The sequence below is a fragment of the Echinops telfairi genome, unplaced genomic scaffold (genome assembly GCF_000313985.2).
Source record: "Echinops telfairi isolate 266 unplaced genomic scaffold, ASM31398v2 ScPeMD7_53;HRSCAF=182, whole genome shotgun sequence".
NCBI classification, from domain to species: domain Eukaryota; kingdom Metazoa; phylum Chordata; class Mammalia; order Afrosoricida; family Tenrecidae; genus Echinops; species Echinops telfairi.
The window spans coordinates 14075060-14096830 of NW_022103951.1; the positions used below are offsets into that span (position 1 = coordinate 14075060).

General features: G+C 38.5%; 1 protein-coding gene across 4 annotated transcripts in view; it reads right to left on the minus strand.

Annotated features, from left to right (window-relative positions):
• GLRA2 (glycine receptor alpha 2) overlaps positions 1–4740 on the minus strand; it is a 231894-nt gene extending 227154 nt beyond the window's left edge. For 2 of the 4 annotated variants that reach the window (XM_004709956.2, XM_004709954.2), the window contains exons 1-2: positions 4126–4740; positions 1850–1983 (exon numbers count right to left, since the gene is read on the minus strand). In XM_004709956.2, the coding sequence (XP_004710013.1) occupies positions 1850–1983; positions 4126–4193 (202 nt within the window). In that variant the 5' untranslated portion in view covers positions 4194–4740. Of the gene's footprint in view, positions 1–1849; positions 1984–4125 lie in introns of those variants that run through there. The other 2 variants (XM_045290726.1, XM_004709958.4) reach the window with 2 other exon arrangements.
• Positions 4741–21771: the final 17031 nt, after the last annotated feature.

Consider the following 21771-nt stretch of genomic DNA (forward strand, 5'->3'; position numbering starts at 1 on the left):
AAAAAAAAAAAGAAATGATTTCTCTATTTGTTGGATACTTGTAGCATTTTGTATGCACTTTCTCATGGTACTTGACAACTTCTGTCTAGTATCTTAAATAGTCATGCCACAGATGATATTTTAAGTATCCCCTAAACATCTGCACCCCCCCACCCACTGATTATGGTAGTATTCAAACCTCCTTTGTCTCTCATTTTCTAAATCAGTCAGAATTGTTAGTATTTTGCATGTAGTGTAGACCCAAAAACCGTTGAATGACTGAGTAACAGTATAAATGAGGAGTCCTGTTGAAAGCTGACTCTTCTCTTGCTACTCATAGAATCTTATTTCCATTATTACTGACTTTCCTTAGGAGTGAGGGTGATGAGACTTCGAACTTTGGACTTGTTATCAGAAAGGCTCAGTCCTTGGAGAAGGGCATCATGACATAGCTGATAAGAGGGTCAACAGAAAACGGGAAGACTCTCAATGACGCAGCGGCTGCAACAGTGGGTTCAAACAGCGATGATGGTGAAAAATGTGGCCAGGCCTGACAATAGTTTGTTCTGTTCTACACAGGGTCACCGTGAACAGGAATCCAGTAAACGGCACCTAACAACAGTCACCACATTCACTCTCACAGCAATGAGCACAGACTTAATATGAAGTGGGATGAAGATTTCTTTTCAGGAAAATTGAAGTCTGAACTTAGTTCAGTCGTGTCTTCTGCAAACAGTCTCTGCATCAAAAACATTACTTTTGTTGCTATTCTGACTTATTTCTTCAAGAAATGTGCCCGTAGGTGGGTATATTCAGAGGTGTAACATTTAAAGTAGAAATCAATTTAGGATTTAGTTTTCATGCTCATATTTACCAATAATAAAAAGAAATCAAAATAGAAGGAAAACAATACAATTAAATCGCTAATAAGCAAAACCAAGTTTGTGAATTACTACATAATATCTAGGATATAGGGTTCTTCTTTGGTAACATATTATAAATCCTGCCCAATGCATTAGGTTAAACTCAATTAGAAGAGGAAATGTAATTGTCATGTACTATAGATATATTTAAATGATAGCATCATAAAACAATCCAATCACTAATAATTTATTCCTAGAAATCTTTTTCTAATTGATGACTTTCAGCATAAATATTTTTTGACATTCAGCATAAATATTAAACCAAATTAATAAAAACATATTTTACTAGTATTAGCTTATCATTTTAATGTTAAGCAAGCAGAACTCCTAAACTCTTTAGCTCGATTCTAATTGAACAAAGCCTCCTCCATACGTGACATACACGTGTTACAATTCTGTGATCTTTGTTAATGATTTCAGATAAACAACTAAAATGTTTCAATAAGAGACAATCAAATGATCCTGTTGTCTTAAATTGGAGCCTCTTTAATTAAACTAAATTGTAAAAGGAGAGAGGCCTGAAAGTATGTAAATTGGCATGCTTTAAACTGAGATTTAAACTTAACTTCATACATAAATATTTAAAATCAATCTTGCCTGAATCCTTGTATACGTTCATGCAAATCTAGTCCATCATGTGCTCTTGTATTCATTTCCAGCCACATTGCCACTTAAGATAACTAAGAACTGTGGCAATAATCCCTGATACAAGTTCCCTTTGTGGAAAAGGATAAGGAAAGTTTCCAAATTTGTCGAGCAACAAGTCCGAATCGACTTGATGGCAGAGAAGAATCCGTGAATATTTCAAAAGAATGCTAAAAGAAAGCGAATACTGTACTTGCCATTTCTATTTCATAGGAAAAGTCCTGAAAGTTACTTTCAGAGTAAGCTAGCCAAATATCTAGAAGATTCCCCAAAGCCTTAATGTAAGTTTAAATGGACCCTACCTTTAAAATTTGGCCTGATCCTTGCATCATATCCTGATGTCCTTCCCATTAATTTGTCCAAGAAATCTGAAGGCGATAGAGTCTGCGAAGGTTGTTTTCCAGACCTGGAGTCATGGTCTTTGCAGAAAGTTGCCCTAAACACATCATTAATGTTTTTTAACAACAATTTCATTCTACTCATCCTGAAAACGGGTGCTCACATAAGAATTAACATCAAGTTTTGGTAGGTAAATATATTTGATATGCTAATAAAAGTGCGTATATATATGTATATATAATATACAGAATCTGAACTTGAATATGCTCTAAAGTAAACTGTAAACGATCAGATTCTGAACTTGAATATGGTCTAAAGAAAAATGTAAAAGATGAGAGTCTTATCTCTCAAGTATCAAAACATTAGCCACAAAAGTTGAAGATGAAGCAATGTGCATAATTTTAGGTTGTAGATTTTATGGATATATAGTTAAAACTATTTCTTTCTTGAGCCACAAACAAGTGGTATTAGTTTTTTAAATATTTGTGTGGTTTTCCTAAATTCATTTTCCAAGACATTTAAAAATTTGTTCTAGCACTTCAGTTCTAAAAACAAACCTCCATGTTTTATAAGAAATAACAGAATGGACAGAGCTGAGACAGTAGTGCAATTAATTATTTCATTGCTTTTCTCACCTGCTTGATTCTATTTTACCTTTCAACTATTCATAATTTTCTGAGTGTCTGAATCTTCACTTGGAAACTTAACTCCATCCTAAAATAGGTCAGCAATAGACATGTCTTTTGCTTCTGCTATTTTGTCAATTGTTTAGATATAAACATTTATATTATTGGCTCCCCGATGAAGTATTCATGAGAAAGCACTTCAAAACCCTCTTGTCCTTAACATTACCAGAAGCACTAGAAGTTGGGTGTGAAAATGTCCACATTTTTGTTTTCCTGTTTGAAGTAATAAAGGGCTTATACAAAGGACACTTCTGATTTGTAGTGAGTGTATTAAACTCTTTGCCAATACTCGGTAGTTGATTGAATCTTGGCTCTTTCCTGAAAGTATACATTTTGCAATCTTTGTTTTCAATCATTTAACAAATTACCTCATTAATTGTATCACAAAGAAAAAAACACATTCTTGCCATTTAGAAAAATAAATGTTATCAAGTAAAATGCAAAGAGCATATAAACACTTACAGAAGGAAAAAATTGATATGGTCATCCAGAAATACTCACATTACTATATGCAGATTCATCTGATTAATCAAGTATTATTTGATGATGATGATGGAGTTGTGAGATGATGAAGACAATGATAAGGGTGATGATGATGATTATTCTAATAAAAGTCAGCCTACATATTTTCTTAATCAGAGTAGGAGGTGAGACCCTGAAAGAAATATAGTGGTTTTCCCCGTACTGAAAGCATTTTGCTCTATGTGCCATTTCTCTTGATTCTGTGAAAAGACACCACAAAATTTGATGAAAATTAAATGTAGAGTTCTACACTTTGTTGTATGAGTAGCTACTATCGCTACCTTAATGTCTCTACCATTAGATGTCTACTCCACTTAGTAATAATAATCACCTATTTGTAGTAGCAATTGATTTGGCAATTTTAAATGAGATGGAAAGTGCAAGCATGCAAATAATAATTTCTCACTTATTTTAATTACACATAATCAATTTCTCACACCTACATAAATAAAAGATGGCATATTAACTAAGTAGTGGTAGGCAATTGATTTCCAAATACACTGAAAAGTAGAATAGAGTAGTAAAAATATTGGGAACATTCCTGGATTGTATTCCAGCAGTTATTATAGAAGACCCAAGTTGGCCAAGAATTATGGTTCCTTCATATTTTATATAAGATGACATGCTCCTGGCAAATTAATCCAGTAACTTCTACTATATGGAGAAGATGACACCCAAGAAACCCCTTTAAATGACTTCCAGAAGAATTTGAAAGAAAAAAATACTACCTTTATATAGAAATGTAAAAAGCATGCAACTAACTCATCATACTAACTTAATATCACACAGGCTATGAAGATGGGTGGAAATGCATAGAGTGAGACTATACATCACAAAACTTGCTTTTGTGAAAAATTACCATCCTCCCACCATAATTAAGCTTTCTAAACGAACAAAAGACATCTAACTCCCCTTTACAAATTTAAAATAATATGAGACAGGTCATAAAAATAGAGAACAATTACATGACATGTTCACTTTAAAACAGTTTTCCTGTGGTAAAGATCAACATGCAAAGTCGTTTCACCTACCTGAAGTGGTTTGTCTCTAAGAAAAATGCAAACAAGGCTGTCAAAATGTTCACTAGCTGCCGGTTCATTCCTGTTTCTGTGATGCTTGTGGAAAATATCCCAGAAATGATTCCAGAAAGAAGCTAGGACAAAGTATCTCTTTATTGTCCAGATTTAAAATCTGGCAGGAATCTAATTTCCTTGAAAACCAAAAAGAGATTTGGGTTTGCACAGTTTAACAAGAAAAAACAAAAAGTGCCAGTCTTGGGCATCATGGTCAGGTCCAACCGAGGCTCAGGACCATCAGTTAGCCCAGGAAAGACAAAGCCCCAGAACTGGTGAATCCCCCAGCTGCTTTTCCTGAATAATAAAAATGCTGCCACCTTAATCGCATCACCATGCAAAGGGGGCTGGTGACCATGCCATGCTGGCTTTTGTTTTATATCCTTCCTAAATGGCAAAGCCCTTCCCTCTAGAAAATGTTCTCTTTTCAGAAGAAGTTGTAAATGAGAGAGAAGAAAGGGCTCTGTGCGCTAGAGTGGGTGGGGGAAAGAGGGGAAAAATTGCTGAGATCCTGTGCTGGAATGAGGGCTACAGAAAGAGACGGAGACGTGATCTTACCCAGCCTATAAATTTCAGCACTCGGACAGCTCCTAGCTCTGAAGTGCGCATGTTTCCTTTTTCAGTCAGATTGGGGCGGGGGTCGGGGGAGAGGCATTCCAGAGGGGACGTGCCTGCTTTCAGTCCAAGGCAAAGAGTATCTGGCTGTTCCGAAAGGGGGTGAGATAACAAGGAGAGAGCAGAGATGGGGAAAGGGGGCACGGATAAGAAAGGGTGAGCGAGGCTGGGGTCTGAGCTAGAAATGCGAGTCTATCGGTGGGTGGGAGGGTCCGGAGTTTGAAAGAGAAAAGAGACTAGAATAAGGTCTAGGCGTGGGGAAAGGAAATTGGGAGCATTTCGATCTGCGAACGAGCAAGAGGGCTGAAATTTTGCTAGGGGAGTGGGTAGTGCACAACTTGCCAATGGAAGCCAGAGGCAAGAGAAGAGTCCTGTGCTGAAGAGGATGGACCATTTATTTGACTCAGAGACGCCCGTGTTCAGATAAAAGTTCACAAGGATCGATCACTTAATTTAGAAGCCTTTATGCCTTCCAAGAGCCCTGGTGGCACAGTGGTTAAGCACTGGGCGCCTAATAGAAAGGTCGACAGCTTGAGCCTACCAGGCGCTCGGCGGGAGGAAGATGTAGCAGTCTGTTTTTGTAAAGACGACAGCCTAGAAAACCCTAAGGGGCTGTTCTGCCCTGTCCTATAGGACCTTCTAGGAGTCTGAAGCAATTCAAGGGCAATGTTGTTATTGTTGTTGTTTGTTTGTTTTGATTTATGCCTTCCTCGCTTTCCAAATGTTCTAGTTTGATTTTCGCCACCTGTTCCCAAACGATCCCTCTACGTCTATACAAGGGAATGCCCCTTCCACTATGCTTTCTTCCGTGGCTCAAAACCCTTGGGCATTCTCTCCAAGCCATCCATTTGTAGAGGAAGAAAAGCAATGGGCCAGCAGGGGGCAGTAGCAATCTTTCTCTTCTCTGATTAAAGGTTAGACCAGGGCTCCTTGCAGAAATGGAGCAAGGTAGGTTGGGCTGGGGGTTGAATTTCATCTGCCAATTCTAGCTGTTAATTTCCAGGAGGGGTCCTGTAATAAAAGACAGGTGTTCATCTCTTAACTTGGTTACAGAGACTGAAAATAGTGAAAGTTTATAAATGTAGTGCAGAAGCTTGACAGGCAGCCCTACTCTTTCAAATTAGGTGTACAAATCTTGTCCTTATAAATATAAAAGAGGAAGGGTAGATAGTTCAAAGCAAGTAATTAGCAGCTACTGGTAAGGGGACATGAAAAATGCATGTTCTGCAATGAGCTAGGCTAGTAATCTTTTTGTCTGGGAAATATACTTCGTTATTCACCTTGGCACTTCTCTGCATGTCTGGAGTTTAAAACAAAATAAGATAACAAATTTTTAGTCCATGAATGGCAAGCCTGCCTTTGGATCCGTTGGAATATCATAGCTGAGTAACAAAGAATTATTTGCTTTTACAAAGATGAGTCTGAAGGAAAACTTTCAAGTTCTTTTCGCTTTCAAATATTAATATGGGAGCCCTGGTGGTGCAGAGGTTACGCCATAGGCTCATAACTGCAAGGTTTGAAAAACACCAAAGACAGAGCATTCTACTTCAGTAATCAGTTACAATCTCGGAAACCCACGGGGGCAATTCCATCTACTGAGGACGAGTTGGTATTGACTCCACGGCAGTGAGTTTTTGAGAATATTCATGTAAATCACCCAACAAAAAGTTATGTGGATTCTGATCCAATGGATGTAGGGTGGTCTCTGAGATTCTGCATTTCTAACAAGTATCTAGCTGAGGTTGATACTGCTGATCCATAGATAGCCAAACTTTGGATAGTAAGGGCAGCCCTTTTATCAGATCTCTGCCCCACCAAGATTCCAAACAGTGAGGTATCCGAAACTCTTTTTAGATGAAATAGAGCAGTATTCAAGCAATCTGCTTACATAGCAAATCAATTCGCTGGATATATTTTCTTAGCTCTCAAAGTCTGGAAAAAATGATTCCATTTAAAAGAAAAACAATATTGTGCCGTGTGAGCCATTCCTGGACTGCAGCTTCAACTCTGTTCACTTCCAAATGCATCCACATGGAAACTCTAGAACTGATTTTATCCCCACAGTCCTGACCCCAAAATAAAAATCAATTACTGGAAGTATATTTCTCCAATTGGTACTATGGGGGAAAATTACACAATCTGGGTGTGTGTGTGTTCAAGTTTCTTTCCAAAAGAATATATATATTTCATATATATATGAAAATGATTTTCCCAAAGTTTACTCAGGAAGTTTTAAGGATGTTGAAAGTAATGCAATATTAGCAAATCATTTCTTTTGACAAAGTAGTCAGAGTCATGCTATTAATCAGGAGTGGAGTGGGTAGAGAAGCAAGTGAGAAAGCAAGAAGCTGGCCAGCAATATGAAATCACAGAATTATATTATTGTAGAGCTGGAAGGGACTTTAGAGAGGATCCAGTCTAGCCTACTCATTTTGCTTCTCACCTCTCCTCAATTTGGATTCCAGCCCTGTCAATCCTCAGACACAGCTCTCACGACGTCTGCCAATGAATTCCTTGTAACGAAGGCCAAAGGATATTTTTTCTGTTCTCATCTTGCTTGAAGCACTTTCCTGCCTTGGCTGTGACACTCCTGGTTTGCCTCTTTGTTTCTTTCTCCCTGGCCTAGAAAAGTTGTGTTGTATAAAGCCTTCATCGCCAGACCTTACTTCTTCTATACTTATACTACTTCCATGATCATTTTATGCAAATTTCTCTCCAGACCTGTATTTTCATCACCTACCATACCTTATCCAGTTCTATTGGTTTTAGCTCCTAAATATTTCTCACATGTCTATTTCTTTCTATTTCAACTTCTTCCGCTCCAGTTCATCAATCCCTATGTTTTGCTTTGACTGTTGAAATAGATGTTTTACAGATGGCCTTCCTGCATGTCATTCTATGCACAGTAGCGAACATTCAATGCTCAAATCTGATTATGTCACTCACATACCTTGGTTAACATTATTGCTCTCCATAAAAATTACTTGACATGATTTTAAAGTTCCATATGATCTGGTCCCGCCCTACACTGTCCCTCTTCTCATCCCATTACCATCTGATTTCTTCCCCTCTAGCCATATTGGTCTTCCTCACAAGTGTCAGGTTTCATAATCCTCCGGAATTCTCACGCTTCTCATCCTTGTCTGATTAACACCAGCTTATTTTTCATCTCTCAGACCAAGTAATATTTCCTCGTGATTTTCCCTGACCTTCATGACTCTATTAAGTCTCTTTATTACAGGCTCGCTTAACACTCACAGAACTTGGTTCCAATGCAGGTATAAACGCCAATAATTATCTCCTTAGATGACAAACTGTTCAAAGGTGAAGGACACCATCTGGTTGTGTCTACCACTATGTCCCATAGACTCAGTGAAAATGACAACAATCATAAGGGTGTTTATGGCGATTGGGACATTTTTAAACACACACCCAGAAGAGCTGCTTATGCAGAATAATATACTTAAATATGTTTTTCACACATAGTTTTGCCATGAAATTTCATGTTAGGAAATAAACAAGTTAAGAAATGTGATTATATGAAAGTAAACTAAGTTCAGTAGCTCAGCACTGTAATGTCAACATGAATCTAATGTCTTTGATTAAAGTTTCACTAAAGAGGCATGTGATCTTGGACAAATCATTTTAATTCCTATGAACTTCATGTTAATAATATGTAAAAACAGATGATAATATTGCTATATAGAATAATAATATATAGACTCATCTTGAAAGTCACATGAAGTCATGGTTGTGAACAGGCTAAAGGCTCAATCCTTTGCATCTATTGACTACTAAAATTCATGTTGACTTTGTTCCTTAGATAATAACACTTTCTAGGACACTGAGTCTCAGGAGCTTTAAAAAGATCTTGTTGGCAATGCCATAGCATCCTGAAGCATAATTCTCCTGTGTTTCTCACTTTACCAAATTAAAGCTGGTCCAGACACCTGGCACCCTCGTTTTATACTTTTTTATCAGAGAAATGAGAAGATTCAGACCTATCCTATAATATTATAAAGATCAACACACAGTCTTTGCTCTACAGGATGCTACATAGTATTGTCTTGTTGGGTGATGTTGAGTCTGTTCCAACTTATAACATCACTGTAGACAACGGACCTGCACCTTTCTCACAATCCTTGCTATGTCTGAGGTCATTGTTGGAGCCACTGTGTCAGTCCATATTGATAAGGATCTTCCTGATTCTCACTGACCCTCTCCTTTACTAGCATGATGTTGTTCAGGAACTGGTCCCCTCTAATGACATGTCCCAAAGACAGGAGGCAAACTCTCGCCCTCTTCCAAGAGATGTGCTGATTCTTCTGGCAGGCTGTGGTGTGGAAGTGGGCTTCCAAGAGTTCATGGAGAACCTATTGATTTTAATGGCATGTTCATGAACTTTTGAAGTCTTCTTGAATTTAATATTCTTCACCAGCACCATAATTCAAAGGGATCAATTCTTCAGTTGGTATTCCTTACTCATTCCTTACTCAGAATTCACATGCAGATGAGGTGCTTAAATATACCATATCTTGGGTCAGGCCCACCTTAGAATTCAAGGTGTTAGCTTTGCTTTCCAATACTTTATAGAGGTCTTTGGCAGAAGATTTGCTCAATGCAATACATCATCTGATTTCCCGACTATTGCTTCCATGGGCATTGATTGTGGATCCAATTAAAATGAAATTCTTGATGTCTACAGTTTACGGTGATGCTGCTTATTGGTCCAGCGGTGAGGATGTTTCCTTTCTTCACATTGAGTTGTAACCGTACTGAAGGCTAGAGTGTTTAATTTTCATTAGTAGATGCTTCAGGCCATCTTTGCTTTCAGTGAGCAAGGTTGTACCATTTACATATGGCAGGCTGTTAAGGAGTCTTCCTCCAATCCTGATGCCAAGTTCTTCTTCATATAATCTAGCTTCTCAGATTATTTGCTCAGCGCACAGAGTGAATAAATATGGTGAATAAAGAATACAACTGGGATCCACACTTTTCCTGACTTGATATTCAAATGACTGCCATTTGGTCCATGAGCAAAATTAAGTGTTCTGGAATTCTCATTCCCTTTTCCAGGTTATCCACAATTTGGGATGACCCATATAGTCCAATATCTTTGCCTAATTAATGAAACACAGGAAAACATCTTTCAGCTATTCCTCCTTGAGTGGTAGGGTCACATATTAGGAGATTCCACATACTTAATTCACTGGTCTACTGACCCTACAGGGCAGGGTAGAACTGTTCCCTGAGGTTTCTGAGCGATAAGACATTATTAGAGCAGACAACCTGCTTTTTCTCCTGAAGAATGGTGGTTGGGTTCACAGTGCTGACTTTGCAGCTTGTAGCCCAATGCATAACCCACTATGCCACAAAATGTAAACAAGTATACTTATTATAGATGTCAGAATACCTTATTAATATGCATAAGCCTGAATAATCTCTGACACATATATAGTACTTTATCATTTTCAAAATACACATGCTAGGTTACAGGCAGAAAAATTAATATCCATATAATTTTCTAATAAGGAGCTTTAATTACATGTAAGTTCATCAGTTTTCTCAAATTTACATAAATACTGAGTGTCACAATAATACTTTGTATGTCACTATCTAAATGAACAGTTTCCTTCTTCATCGTATATGTGATTGATGTTATTTTGTAAGTCATTGAAAGCCTACTATATACACAACAGTTTTTTAATAGCTATGTTTGCAATTCGGTGTAGCAAATGCCTCTCTAGGGGGGATTTTGGTAACTACCATATTGCGATCCAAGCACACAAAAGTTATTTGGAAACCCCATATTAAGAGTCTCAAAGTCAAATTCCTCCAGAAAAGAGTTGAAATTAGTCTAACATATCAATATTGCCTAGAGAGATGGCTTTTCTCAAATATAGGCACCCTTCCCTCTACTTGAAATAATGAAGCAGAGGTTGAGAGAGGGCCTTTCAATGTTCAATTCTCACCCACCAAGAAGAAGGTGGTCTGTGGCACCTTCGTTCGAAGGGAAAGAGAGTATTTTGCCAACCCTTTAAGTTAATGGAGGGTGTTCCCTCACAAAGGTCAAGAAAGACAATTTCAGTCACCTCCTAAATTGTGAGAGTGATTCAACTGTCTCAAACCGACCTTCTCACTGTAGTGTCCTGGGAGAGAATAGCTTTCTGAGTAAGAAAGCCCTTCCAACACAAGAATGCTTGGTCATTGTGATGTTCATTAAGTCCTGTGGCTTGTGAGATCTGCAGTTAGTGATGGCCCTTCCTCAACTGCATGTGAATACCTCAGAGATCAAGTAGAGAAAGAAGTTGCCTCTCAAATCCAAAGCTACCATTTAAGAGTATACAATGGCTGACAACTCTCATGGCCACTCACCGGCCCATTTGTTATTTAAGTGCATGCAGTGATTGTATTGGAAATGAAAAGAACCCTGCCCAGCCCACTCTGTTAGATTACATGAAAGGGCTTACAAAAAATCATGGAAAGATAATGGAATTTTTCCATGAACCTTTTGTAGCTTCCTCATATAAATTACTAGGAGCACAGGTATTGGGGGGTGGGGGGGACAATGAGTAAGTAAACCTAGTGCCTGCCTGCTTTAAGCTCTAGCACAGATGGATTTAAAGCTGCCAATGGTCAACCACAGAGCAAAGATGCCTTAAGAACGAATGTCTTCCTGCATTGATTCACTCTCATATTTAGAAATCCAGTGTGCTTCTCGCCTCTTTGTCTTGTGGAATGCATGCATTAAATGTCTTGGCAGTTAGAAACATTATTTAGGAGTAGAGTTCCTCTAGCTCTTGGTGTTCAGTGTTCACAGGACACAATTGTGCCCAGTGCTTCAAACGATCCATTGATAGTTCCAGTGATGATTCTTGGCAAGCGATGGCCTTGCCCTTGACTAATGTGGGAAGTGCAGCAGTTCCTCTCACAAACGTCAAGGGGGAAGCAATAATTTGTCAACTCAAATGTAATTTCACCTGGACTTATTAGAAAGATTCCTCCTTTGCTATGATTCAAACTTTGACAACAATGAATAGCGATGAGGTTGATTGTTGAATTATCATTTGCTGTCACCTCTCCTATGTTTGGTGATGCTCATGTCATATCAACTACCTCAACATTACCCTTCAATTCCATGATGCCCTTGCTGAACACTTCTTTCAGGAGGTCCCCAAATGTTAAACATTTCTCACTGATTTCATGACCTTGGACTCACAGCAGGTTGAAGAGGAGCCAATTTTTGAAAGAGTGGATTAAGTAAACTTGAACCTGGCAAGAGTTTTACATTTGCATCTAAGTCAGTACTTCGTGGCCAAAGTGGAGTTCCGATCATTATCCTGAAGGATGACATTTTTCTATTATAACAATAATATAGGCTAATATAAGTGCTAACAAGATTATGCATTCATAACCAACATTTCTGCCAATCAACCAGTTGGCAAATGTAATTGAGCATTTACTATATGCCAAAAAATGCATTTCCTTGAGGAGGAGGCAAAGTAATGTAAGACATTATTTCTGCCCTCAAAGGACTTTGGATCTGTATGTGAAGAAAAACAAATAACCAAAACAAACAAAAACAAACAAACAAAACCGTCAAGCCTGGGAAAGTCTGCATCCTGTTGTTAGATGTGTTAGATGCCATCGAGTCAGTTCTGCCCTTTCTTTGGAATGGGCACAGATATGGATCCCTTCCAGTTGGTTGACTAGCTAGTGGCCTTTCAAATGTGTTGGAGTAGATGAAGGAGCACCTCTAGTGTTGCATCTCTTAGCTGAACGGTCCCAACGAATATCCCATCAAGTCCTGTAGCCTTGGTTTTGGCCAAAGCCTTCATTGCACTTTGGATTTCTTCCCTCAATATCACTGATTCTTGACAATATGCTACTTCCTGAAATGGTGGAACATGGACCAATTCTTTTCAACATAGTGACTCTGTACATTCCTGCTATCTTATTTCGGAGCTTTCTGCACTTTCAGTGTTATTTTTATAGAACTCTTGAATATTTCAACTGAGGCTTGACTATTTCTCCCACTCTGTCAGCTTGAGAAAGGCCAGTGTGTTCTAGTTGTCAAACTTCAGGTCTTTGCACGGTTCATTAAGACTTTCCTTTGGAATCATCTGTTAGGCTCATCATCATTTCTTCCTTTGTCTACATTTCAGAGATAGTTGCTGAGTCTCTTTTCAGATCTATTTTAGTCTTTCCTTTGTTTCTAAGTTCTAATTGATCTTTCGCTTTGTTTTCATGTGTCACGTTCTCGAGGGCCTCCCACAGCTGGTCAAGTCTCCTGTCACTAGTGTTCAGTACAGCAAGTCTATTTTGGAGATGGTCTCAAAATTAGGGGTCTATAGTCAAGGTTTCACTTTGGTTCTGATAGACTTGTTTTAATTTTCTTCAGTCCGGACGCGCTGCTAAAACCTGTCCACCATGAGTGACCCTGCTGACATTTGAAATACCAGTCGCATAACTTCCAGCATCGCAGCAGCACACAAGCGATCACAGTATGACAAACGGAGAGATGAGAAGTGGCAAGATTGACATATAAACCAGAATGAAAAGATAGCTACTGGCCAGCCAAATAATCCATGTCAGCCTGAGCAGTGTGTCTGGCTTTCTGGGAGCACACTGCCTGGGAAGTTTTTATGATAAAATGAGGATCTGTTCACATGGCTCAAGTATGACAAAGTTGAATGGAATCTCACTCTAATATACTTATGCCACCACTTGCAAGTCCATAATACTCATTTGAGAAACTAAATATTTATGTTATCTATTTCCATTACTCATTCCTTTTGGGGGGGGGTGTGCTTTATATCTCGTAGACTATTGCTCCTGTTTTAAATTCCTCTCAGGTCCATTCTGATTTCTGGCCATCCAACATGTACTGAGCAGAACTGCTTCATACGGTTTCATCACAATGTAGATGCAAATTGCAAGGTACCTCATGGTGGGTTTTAACTGCCAACCTTTGAGCTGGCAGCCAAACTCTTAACTGTTTTCATCAGCCTTTTTTTCTGATAAACTTCACTGTTTGTTGACATATCCTTGCTTTTTGAAAATGGTGTATTCTGAAATATTACCCCTAGTTGTCAAGTCAATTCTGAATCATGATAACCTATGTGTTTTACAGTATATTTGCTCCATAAGATTTTCTTGGCTATAATCTTTATAGAATCAAATTACCAGGCCTTTATTCTGAGGTGCCATTGGGTGGTTTCAAATGGCCAATATTTAGGTAAGCAGCTAATAATTTTGAATATATAGTAAGTATACAGCATTATCATTATCCTCCTCATCATCACTAGACAAATATTTTTGTATTCATTCATAACATGATATAAGACATAGAAATCATAGACACCTCTGCCACTCTTGAATGCTCATCTATTCTCACCCCCTAAATTAACTTCTATTCAGAATATCAGAACACACACACACACATACACATCAACTCACAAATAGTGTTGTAGATTTTAAACTGTACATTAAATTGAATGAGATGGTTTGTATTCATCTGTGGCTTGCTTTGTTCAGTCAATATTATGTTCTTGCACAAAACAAGAATTCACTCATTGTCATGCTGCATTGCCACAAGCATTCTACAATTTATTTATCCATCCCGCTGCTGATGGGCTTTGGGTTGTTTCCAGGTTTCTGTGCTACAATCAAGAATGCTGCTAGGCTATTTCTGCTGTACATCTGTGTGAGTTTCTCTAGTGCGTGTCTTTAAAAGAAGAGTTACCGAGTCCTAAGTATTAGGTGAGTAGCAACATAGAGGGGCAGTGAAAAAGAAGACCCTCAATGTGATGGATTGGCACACTGGTTGCAACAATGTGCTCAACTCTAACAATTTTGAGGATGGTGCGAGACCAGGCAATATTTCATTCTGTTGGAACTGATTCACTCACACCTAATTATAACAACAATAAGGTACACAGAACTACAATTTTATTTGATGATGTTAAATTGTTTCTTAAAGGTTTGTAATGATTCACATTCTCACCAAAATATAAGAAAGGTCTAATGGTTTTATCCCTTATCAAACACTAGGCATTTTCTGACTTTTGAATGGTTTGCCAATTTAGAGGTTAGTAAATAGCATCTCATTGTGGGTTTAGTTTTCATATATCTGATTATTGAGGAGGTTGACCTTCTCAGCAAGAAAAATATGAGGCAGTGTACTTCTGTAAATACTGCAAATGCTAAATCCCTAAGGGACAGGCTGCTCTGTCCTACAGGGTTGCTATGTGTATTCTGTATGATAGGGTCACTGTGTGAGGTAGGATTGTCTAGAGAAACAAATCCAGTGACACTCATATATGTGTAAGAAAGAACTTATATATCAAAAAAGCATCCCAGCCCAGTCCAACTCAAGTCCATCAGTCCAACGCTAGTCCATAAGTCCCTTTTCAGACTCACAAAACCATATGCCATGATGCAGAATACAGGAAGATCACAGACCAGTGGGTGCAAAGTCGCACGAATCCAAGGTTGGTGGAAACATTTCAGGGCTCTGGCTGCTTTCAGGGTCTCAAGAAATCTAGAAGGGAAAGGTAGAGATGGGGGAGGTTCCCAGGCCCTCCTTATGAGAAAACCCGTCCAAAAGGAGGCACCATCAGGCTGTGATCTGATTGACAAATTGGATACCACCCTCCCACTTTTATATATCTTCAAGTTGACATAAAATTATGTCACTACCATACTCACGGTGAGTGGAAATTGGACAATGGTGATGCGGTTTGGTTTGGATTTGGATGAGGTTGAGTATGATTTCAAATATTTACTGACCACTAATGTTTTATCTATTAAATATCTGCTCATTTCTCCTACCACTATGTAATCAGATTCTTTCGTTATTAGTGATATGTGAAAACATTTCATAACATTCCTTTATGACTTACATGCTAAACAAACATTTGTCATGGTTTGTGGCTTTTCACTTTCTCAATTATGTTTTCAGAACAGTAAAATTAATTTTCTTCCTTATGTTTTTTTGTTACTTTTTTCTTGTTATATAAATACTTCTTTATATACAGAGATCATAGCGATGTTTTCCTAAGGATTTTAAGATGTCATTCATAAGTAATTAATACTTAGGGTAAATATTGTCCATTTTAATTATCAATGTGACTGTCACACTTTCATAGTTGCTAATTGATGTGTGCAGATCAGGTATGAATTCAAGAATTAGGTGTTCATCTTCTATGAATTTAGAAATTAGGATGCCCTATAATATCAACATAACATATGAGAGCTTAGATTTGCAAAGTCACTGCAAAACGTCACTCTGTAAGTCTCTAAGGTTCTCATAATGTATGACGGTGTAATATACTATCAAAAATAAACTTGTTTTAAACAATTTATCAATATATTTCATGGTTCACAAGATTGAGTACAGATGAATAGTTTCCTTTGGAATTGTTATATGGAAGCTGAGGATTGATTCATTAAGGCATAGATGGGCCAAACTTCCAAGATGGCTCACTTCCATGACAATGAACTATTTAAATAATAGATTAGATATCATTTATGTGATAACCACTGAACTGTGAGATAGACCAGAAGTATTCTCCAGAAAATAGCATGGGGAGATAAAGAATTTGAAAATGGGAAAGACAGATTAGGAGATATGGAGAATAGAGAAAGAAGGTCGAATATGTGTGGAGTAGGAGTTTCAAAGAAATAATAGATTTCAGGAAAGGCGATCTTTGAAGCAACTATGGTTAAATGTTTCAGAATTAGTGAAAAACTGGAGTCATCAGAATCAGGAATGTCAATGAAATTCACACAGAATAAATTTTAAAACACATTGACTACATTGTCGTGCAAGCGAACTTATAAACACTAAAGGAAAAGCCTTGCGTTCAGCCAGAAATCAATCTTTTCACATTATCAAGTGACAAAAATCAGATGGAAAGCTGAGTTCTCAGCAATTATAAAAAGACAGGTTGATAACCGGGCACCATCAGCTTTCTTCACCACATTTGCTTATGCACCTGTTTTGTCTTCAGCAATCGTGTCGGGAAGGTGAGCATTTCGGAGTGCTGGATTATTAGAACAAAGTGTTCGTTTGTTGAGGGAGTACTTGAATAGGGGCCTAATGTCCATCTGCTTCCTTAATACTAACCCTATAAATATATGTACATAGATCTAGTTCCCCATTATCATATATAAATATATTTACATATGTACATGCCTGTATTTAGATCTCTATAAATGCCCTTTGCCTCTTAGTTCTTTCCTCTATTTCTTTTGACTTTGTCTGGGGTCTTAAAGGCTTGAATATAAACAAGTGGCCATGTAGTAGAGAAACAACAAAGCCCACATGGAAGAAACACACCAGCCTGTGTGATCATGAGGTGTCAATGAGATCAGTTATCAGGCATCAAAGACCCAGAGCAAAAAGTCATAAGGTGAATGAGGGGAGGAGTATGGAGTAGAGGCCCAAAGCCAATCTGTAAGCAATTGGACATCCACTTACAGAAGGGTTGTGGGGAGAAGACAGGTCAGTAAGGGTACAGTGTAGCACAGAAGAAACACAGCTTTCCTCTGATTCTTTAATGCTTCTTCCCCCCACTATCATGGCCCTAATTCTAATTTACAAATCTGGCTAGACCAGAGCATGTACATGAGTATAGATAAGAGATGGAAACACAGGGAATATAGGACAGATAAACTCCTCAGAACCAATATTGAGAGTGGCCATACCATGAGGGTAAAGGGAAGGTGGGGGGAGAAACAGGGAACCAATCACAATGATCTACTATAAACCCCTCCCAGGGGATGGACAACAGACAAGGGGGTAAAGGGAGACATCGGACAGTGCAAGACATGAAAAAAATAATAATTTGTAAATTATCAAGGGTTCATCAGGGAGGAAGGGGGGAAATGAGGAGTTGATACCAAAGGCTCAAGTAAAAAGAAAATGCTTTGAAAACGATGATAGCAATATACGTACAAATATACTTGAGACAATGGATTGTATGTATGGACTGTGATAAGAGTTGTACAAGCCCCCAATAAAATGATTAAAAAAGACAAGTTGACACATTTATGGGTCTTGGATGGAATGGAGGCTTCCCAAGGACAATGCAGAGATGAGTCTAGAGATGCAACTGTTCGAAGTGGAGCAATTTATTAAAGGATGTACTTGAAAAGCAGGAGAGATAATGCTCATGAACTAGGCAAATATTTGGTAAGAGCATCACACAAACAACTGACCAGGAGGCTACCCATCTGAGGACAAGTGCCCATGGGGATTAGGTTTCATGTATTAGAAGAGGCCAGGTGCCAGTTTCATATATTTTTATCCTAGTCTGTCCTTGCAAGGATAAGTATTATTCTTAGCTAAACTTGAATGCTCTATCTGAGCGAAGATGCCCTTATTTGGGGGCTACCAGGGTAATGACCACTAGGGTCATTTTTCTCCTTCAAAAACACATGGTGTGAAGGCTTTTGAGACCAGTCCCTTAAGATTGACGTCATGCTTGGTAAAGTGGAGGGGCAACAAACAAGAGCAAGGCCCTTCACGAGATGGATTGATAGAGCGGCTACAACAATGGACTCAAACCAAACGAGGATGAAGTTGGTGCAGGCCCCACGGTGATGTTCCGTTCGGTTGTACATAGGGTTGCTATGAGTCAGAACCAACCAACTCAAGGGCACCTAACAACATAGTCAAGTTGACTCATAGTGACACTATAACTATAGGACAGAGTAGAACCGCCCCTTTGTTGTTTCTAAGGCTGTAAATCTTTATGGAAACAGAAAGCCTCATCTTTCTCCCTTAGAACCACTGGTGGAGTCCAGCTGCTGATCTGGTGGTTAGCAGCCCAACACATAACCCTCAGTGTGTCATGATGAGTCAGATTTGACTCAGTGATAGAGGATTGCTTTTCTTTTCTCTTGTATTTAAAGTGTAGCAACCCACTTACCAGCTCTGCAATCTAAGTCAAATGACTCTAACTCTCTGATTCCCAGTTACTCTTTCAGTAAAATAGGTGATGATACCACCTTCTTTCTCTTGCTCTCCTAGTTGTCATGAGGACTCAATGAAGTGGTTAAAGGGCTACGTACACTTCAAGGACTTCAATAAATAGAAGGTGCTATTACTCTTGATTAAATGCAGTCTTTATCCCAATCACATGAGGCTATTCATGTACGGGCCTCCTTAATCATTTCCTTAATTCTAAGGAGATGATTGTAATTTGTATTCAGCATTTCACATTAATTTAGGGAAATAGAAGAAAGATATATACTTTTCAATGATGATAAAAAGAAGTTACAAAATATATGGGAATGAGGAAAACAAGGTCCAATTTTTTTTCAGATGGGCAATTATTATATGAGCTTCTGGAAAGAAAGCCTAATTTAACTTTTAAGCTACTAACTTTAATAATCCTACGTATGCTTAATAGGTATGCCAAGTGGCTTGGATAAATTGCTAAATAAAAGTAGAGGGGAGACAAAGAGAAGGCATTGCCAGAGAACATTTTAAAAAGGAACCTGGAGATCATTTAATGCAATTGTAAGATTGACTCTGGAAAATATTGAGTTGTGTTTGCTTCTTGAACAGCATACCAAAAAAATGTAATCAACTAAAGAGACTGAAACAATTGAGTAACAATTTGTCTTTCTCATTTTAAGGAAAGCTGTTTTTGTTACAGTTTGCAATACCTTGAAGATCCAGCTAAATTATATTGTAAAAAGAAATCAGTTTTTAACTAAATGTTAGACAAATCTAGTTTTACACGCTCCCACCATATAATTATAAAATGAACCTTTCCAATTATTTATAGGGTGCCATAAAGAATCAATGCAATTCACAATGGCATGTCTACAAAGTAGCACTATAGAGATAAGACTGAAAAATGAAATATGAATAATGGATGACAAATCATTTCTTTGATCTCTAGAAGCCACTTAAAAATAAAAATATGCCATGATGAATCTTTTGTTGCATATGCACATGGAAAACAATCTCACTGTGGGTTTCAGCGCCCTTGATTGTGTTATGTTGGAGACCCATCAGTCCCAGGGGGCTGTTCTTTCACAGTGGGTCCCAGCGCCAGGGTAACATATCGCATCTACTTTCCAATTCTGTCTAGCAAGCCAGTCCCTTCCCCAAATCTTCCAGATCCCCATCTTTCATCCTGCTCTAAGCTTCTGGAAGCTGACCTTGATGGACTACATTGATTAGACTTCCTTGACATCTGGCTTCTTCTTGAGCTCAACCAATGAGAGTCACCAGCAGATCAGAACTGGGAAGGAGAGAAAAGCTAGGGGCATTTATCCCTTCCACATGAGCAGCAATTTGGTAGTGACATTGTTCTTCTGTTGAAGACCACAGTTCTTGAAGGGTGGTTCTCACCCACAGCTACCGCTACCGCTACCGCTACAGCTACCACTACAGCTACAGCTACAACTCTTTCCAATCTCCAATATTGACTTTCCACTCGTATGCCTTTAAGGCCTATGATGATAACAACTCCTTGCTGTTGTTGGCCCGTGTGTATTTCACCATCCCTATTTGGTTTCCCTTAGCCCTGCCCACCATCTTTGCAAATAATCTTTTTGGTAGGCCCTCTGTAATCACCCCACTGCAGTGTCCTATTTATTCCCAGAAAAAAGATTCTTTTTCATACAAGCCGTTATTGTCCACATGTCCAAACTCCTCCCTATGAGTTCAGCTTCCTTTACAATTCCTTTCCACCTTCCTCTTCAGCAAACTTTGTAGTCGTTATTTTTCTTCTGTCATATCAGCTGTTGACATCTTTTCTCTGGTCTATTATGATTTTGCACTTTATTTCAAACACACACCTAATTATTTTCTTGGATTTAAGATATTTAACCTGAAGAAGACAGAAATCCATTATTCATACTTCTTATACCTCTTAGGCCAGAAGGAGGCATTTCATAGGAGCTGAATTTGAAAATTCCATTGATTATTTTCTGTTTTTTTCCTCTTTGGCCTTTCTTAATTTCCTTCTATTGCAATCCAGGCCTTCATCCTTGTTTGCATATGTTTTTCCTGGTCCCCAATTCTAGCCACTCTTTAAACTTGAAACCCCCTTTTATAGAACCACTTTATTAGAATATTGATGACAAATCAAAGGATTCAGAGTATATGAGTCTGGTAGTCTTTTGCTCCCCGAATATAACAAAGCCTGAGTCTTTTATCCTTCAGGGCACAATATAAAGCTCTCAAACTCTTTGTTGACTGATCAAAGAAAGGAGGTCAATTTACTTAGAAAGTGCTAGCAGGTTTACTTAAGCTAAACACTATTGTTAGTTCTTTTCCTGTCTTAAAAAAATTCAAGTGAAGGATGCTCAAGAGCAGTGGTTCTCAACCTGTGGGTCGTGACCCCTTTGGGAGTCAAATGACCCTTTCACAGGGGTTGCCCAATTCATCACAGTAGCAAAATGATAGTGATGAAATAGCAACAAAAATCATTCTATGGTTGGGGTCACCACCACATGATGAACTGTATGAAAGGGTCATGGCGTGTGGAAGGTTGAGAACCATTGCTCAAGAGTAGTCTAGTACATGAGGTGATTGGAGCAGGAAGGATAAACAAAGATGCGACTGGGGTGGGTTTGTAGAGCCAGATTCCATTTTTGGCTTTATCCTTCCATCTTTTTCAGGAATGTCTCCTTTTGTACATCCAAAGGCCAAACTCTGTTCTTCTAGAAGAGGTCAGAACACATTCCCCAGAGAGTGATACAGAGGGAGGACTGCTTTGCCCACAGTCGAAGGGTTAAATTTTATCTTCCTGCTAATGAGTTGAAGCAGCAACCTTAAGTACCTCTTTTTAAAGAGAAATGAGAGTAGGAATCATAAAAGGCCAAGTGAGATTTGGGGAAAAGGTGGCCCATACAGGGTGTTCTGAGCTATCCCAAGAGTCAGAAGTCTGGTGTGTTCTTCTGGTGTAATCTCTGCTGCATGATCTAGCAAAGTAAGTTTGAGTTCTGGAGCTGATAGCTCTC